Raw genomic sequence first — 3,428 nt, 5'->3', positions numbered from 1 at the left:
TTTTAAAAAGTCGTTCATGTCATTATTTTTTAACTCTGCAAAATCATTTTTTTTACTTCGACAAAAACCCAAACAGCGTTTAACATTTTCAATTGGGATTATGGATCAAATGTACTCTTTTTGTTTTTTCTTCCTCAAGAACACATGAAAAACATCACGAGCTCCCAAATTTCCAACTTCTTCAAATCTTCATGAAATCACCTCAAATTTCAAGAGTAACTTCTGAACCCTATCGATTAAAAATTACACGGAATATATAGAGTAGATTTTCAATATTTTTGTATATATATTAATTTTGAACCATCTCAATCAAAGAAGAGAGATAATCCAATGATAGCTACAAATGATATCCCTAGTTTATGAGTGAAAATCCTGAATCCGACACTAAAACTTTACTAACTCCGTCCTCTCATTACTTTGGTAAACTTTGTGTGTTTTCTACTCATTTTTCTACTTCTAGAAACATCATTCTTCCTTCCCATATTCCTCTTCAAGTTTGAAAAGTCAACCGCGCAGACACGGAAGGCGTTCGATCTTCAGAAATTATATTTTTTTTATTCAAAACTTTGAAAACAGGCTCGATCTTGTTTAATTATATCTTTTTATTATTTTTTTAAAAAAAAAGAGATTTTTAGGTCTCTGCCCCAACGACAGTTACTCAGCTGTTGTTCCAATGGCTTCATTGGATGCTGAAATGGAGAAAATGAAGTTCCGTCAAAACTATCCTAATCACTGGCATACCGATCTCCTCCGTGCTCCGCAGTCCGATCCTCTTTGTACGTCTCATTTTAACTGTAAAATTTCATTAATTTTTTACTCAATTTGTTTTTTTTATGGAAATGCTGATCTGCATTTTTGGCATTTGCAGTTTGCTGTTTTTCGCTTTGGTGGTGAGTTGATTTATGTGCATTCTCCTCTTTTATGTTATGCTTTAGCCCATACTCCTCGAAAGTCTGCATCAGTTGCTTCATCGTTTGACAAGCATGAAAATTGTGAAATTTGATAAAGTTAGTAGTGTTTGTTTACAAAGTGGAAAATGATAATTGGAGCTGAAGTTGTATTTAGATATGAATATCAACTGGAGTAGTTTTTTGAATTTTTGTGATTGATTTCGAGTGAAAGTTGTGACTTTGTAATCAATTCTATATTCAAACAGTTTTTCAAAAGTGGTCAAACAGGCACTTAATTTGAACTGGTAATTTTGTTACAAAAAGATTTTTTGTATTTTGACACTATCAGTATAGTTTACCACTACTCAATTTTGTATTTCTCTTTAAAACGATTTCATGGAATAATTTAGTTTACGTACTTAAACTTTTGATTTAATAACTCTGAAGCTGAAAAGACAGGATAGTCTTGTAATTATTGAGAGGGAGAATATGGTGAAATGGATTGCGAATTGTTCTATTGTTGTTCATTTTTTGATGTAGTTTACGTCTCCTGATCTGCTGTATTATGTTACTCCATATGCAGCAATTTTAAAATGCAAGTGGTTCACAACACTTGTTGTGTCTAGAACTCTTCACTATCATTGGAAGTTTATCTCGTAACACTATATAATGCTGCACGATGTAAAGACTAGTAATTTGAATGCTTCTCTGATTCAAGTGCCACTATTCAAAATTTCTTATCAGTTTACCTTCGATTTGATTTAGTGGTCCTTGTGCATCGTACATTCTCAGAAAACGAGCTCTATACAATGATATGTCAAGGTAAACATTCTTTTTCTCTGTTTAGCTATACAACTAGCTTATTTGTTGACGAGTTGATATAATTTAAAGACATTTTGTGCTTTTAGGTATACATGTTGTGGAGGCTATATGCCTTGTAGTGGCAGATGTGGAGAAAGTCATTGCCCCGAGTTGTGTCTTTGTACAGAGGTTTGGTGTTTCCCTAAATTATACGTATTCAAGATTTTCATATAGTGCAGAAATTATGAGCTTTTTCTTTAGCCCTCTTATTTATTTTACTCAATTTCGCGCTACTCTTCAGGTTTTTCTTTGCTTTGCTAATTCAGTTGCCTCAACACGTTTTATGTTGCAAGACGAGTTCAATCTTCAGACAACAAAATGCGATAATTGCATAATTGTAAGTTCAACTCCTACACATTTTCATTTTCATTTTCATTGTTATCTTTTTATAATGTGTTTTGTCTTTGGTTGTAGGGATTCATGTTTTGCCTCCAGCAGGTAGCATGTATATTTAGCTGCATTGCTTGTATTACAGGAAATGACGAACTTCAAGAGGCTTCTCGGGTTCTGAATTGTTGCTCGGATATGGTTTATTGCACGTAAGATGCTTGGCTAGTATTGAAAACTACGATTTAACTTATATATACTGACAACAACGTAAATAAGATGTTTTTATTAAACCCCCCATCTCTATTAACTTCTCTTTTTCTTTTTGCAGGGTTTGCAGCTGTATGCAGGTATGTGATAACTTGAACATATTAGGCATCTGCAATATATAGCATAGAGATTTACCTTAATAAACATCTATGCCCCAAAAAAAAAAAATCTAAGATGCCCTTAAATCATAAGTTTCAAAAAAGATTTTTTTTCTTAAAAAACTTTGTATCATTTCAAACACTACTACATAAATTGGGATAGAGGAAGTAATAATGCCTCAGCTAGCAAGTAAACACGCAAAGTTTGAAAGTTCACATCTAGAATGACATCAACTTGGTCTCAACTGACAATTAAACACTCCAACTCGTCCCTATTGTGTTTCACGAACACCTGATACTGATGTGACACATAAATTTTGAAAGTGTCTAGATGATCATTTTGTAAGTTAGAGTGTTCAACTGACACAATAAAAACGAATTAAGATGTCTAAACGTGAATTCTCAAAGTTTTGGTTATGTATTATGTTCTAAAATATTGTGGTGTTTCCAAATAATTTTGCAGACACAACACAAGGTTGAAATGGACAAAAGAGATGGAAAGTTTGGTGCAAGGCCAACAGCAGCACCACCTGTTCAACAGATGTCTCGTTTGGATCAGCCTCTTCCTCCAACCATTGCATATGCACCTCAATCATACCCACCCCCACCCCCACCCCAGCAACCCTATGGATACCCACCACCACAACAACAACCCCCCATGTACCCTCCACCCCCATTGCAACATCATGGCTATCCTCCACCCAATTATGCTCCAAGTGGTGTTGGATACCCTCCACCTGGTTATCCGCGCTGAAATTTGTAATTAAGGCATAACACATAAACATGTTATTTTACTTTAGTCCACTTGGTTATACGCAGTGAATTTTTTTCTTAACTTCTTTTTTTCTTTTTGTAAAATTCGTTGATCCCTCTCTGCAATAAAGGATATCTTGTGGTTGTTGCATTGTAATCCCAAGTAAGGAAATAAATTTATCAAATTTGTATTATGGCTACCTCTTATAACATGTAGTTTTATTATTAA

The 3,428-nt window shown here is 34.1% G+C and overlaps 1 protein-coding gene across 2 annotated transcripts; it reads left to right on the top strand.

The window, feature by feature from the left end:
• The first annotated feature begins 632 nt into the window (after nt 1-632).
• LOC125838938 (uncharacterized) lies at nt 633-3,204 on the top strand. 2 transcript variants are annotated; one of them, XM_049517939.1, is made up of 8 exons: nt 633-776; nt 869-890; nt 1,656-1,712; nt 1,799-1,880; nt 1,993-2,088; nt 2,166-2,290; nt 2,410-2,428; nt 2,910-3,204. In XM_049517939.1, exons 1-8 carry the CDS (start codon nt 674-676, stop codon nt 3,198-3,200), a joined length of 795 nt encoding a protein of 264 aa, XP_049373896.1. In that variant the 5' UTR covers nt 633-673; the 3' UTR covers nt 3,201-3,204. The 2 variants fall into 2 exon arrangements, with proteins under 2 accessions (XP_049373896.1, XP_049373897.1); XM_049517940.1 differs by having other exon boundaries at nt 638-776; nt 2,166-2,295; nt 2,910-2,999.
• Nucleotides 3,205-3,428: the final 224 nt, after the last annotated feature.

This window comes from Solanum verrucosum, unplaced genomic scaffold (assembly GCF_900185275.1).
Source record: "Solanum verrucosum unplaced genomic scaffold, falcon-dt-bn FXZP01000163.1, whole genome shotgun sequence".
Taxonomy (NCBI): domain Eukaryota; kingdom Viridiplantae; phylum Streptophyta; class Magnoliopsida; order Solanales; family Solanaceae; genus Solanum; species Solanum verrucosum.
The sequence above is the reverse complement of the archived record's forward strand: the minus strand, read 5'-3'. Positions and strand labels throughout refer to the sequence as shown.

Coding starts and splice junctions, on each gene's coding strand:
- LOC125838938 (XM_049517939.1), top strand. CDS start 674: ATGGCTTCATTGGATGCTGAAATGGAGAAAATGAAGTTCCGTCAAAAC. Junction 777..868: donor TCCGCAGTCCGATCCTCTTT/GTACGTCTCATT, acceptor TGGCATTTGCAG/TTTGCTGTTTTTCGCTTTGG. Junction 2,089..2,165: donor AATGCGATAATTGCATAATT/GTAAGTTCAACT, acceptor CTTTGGTTGTAG/GGATTCATGTTTTGCCTCCA.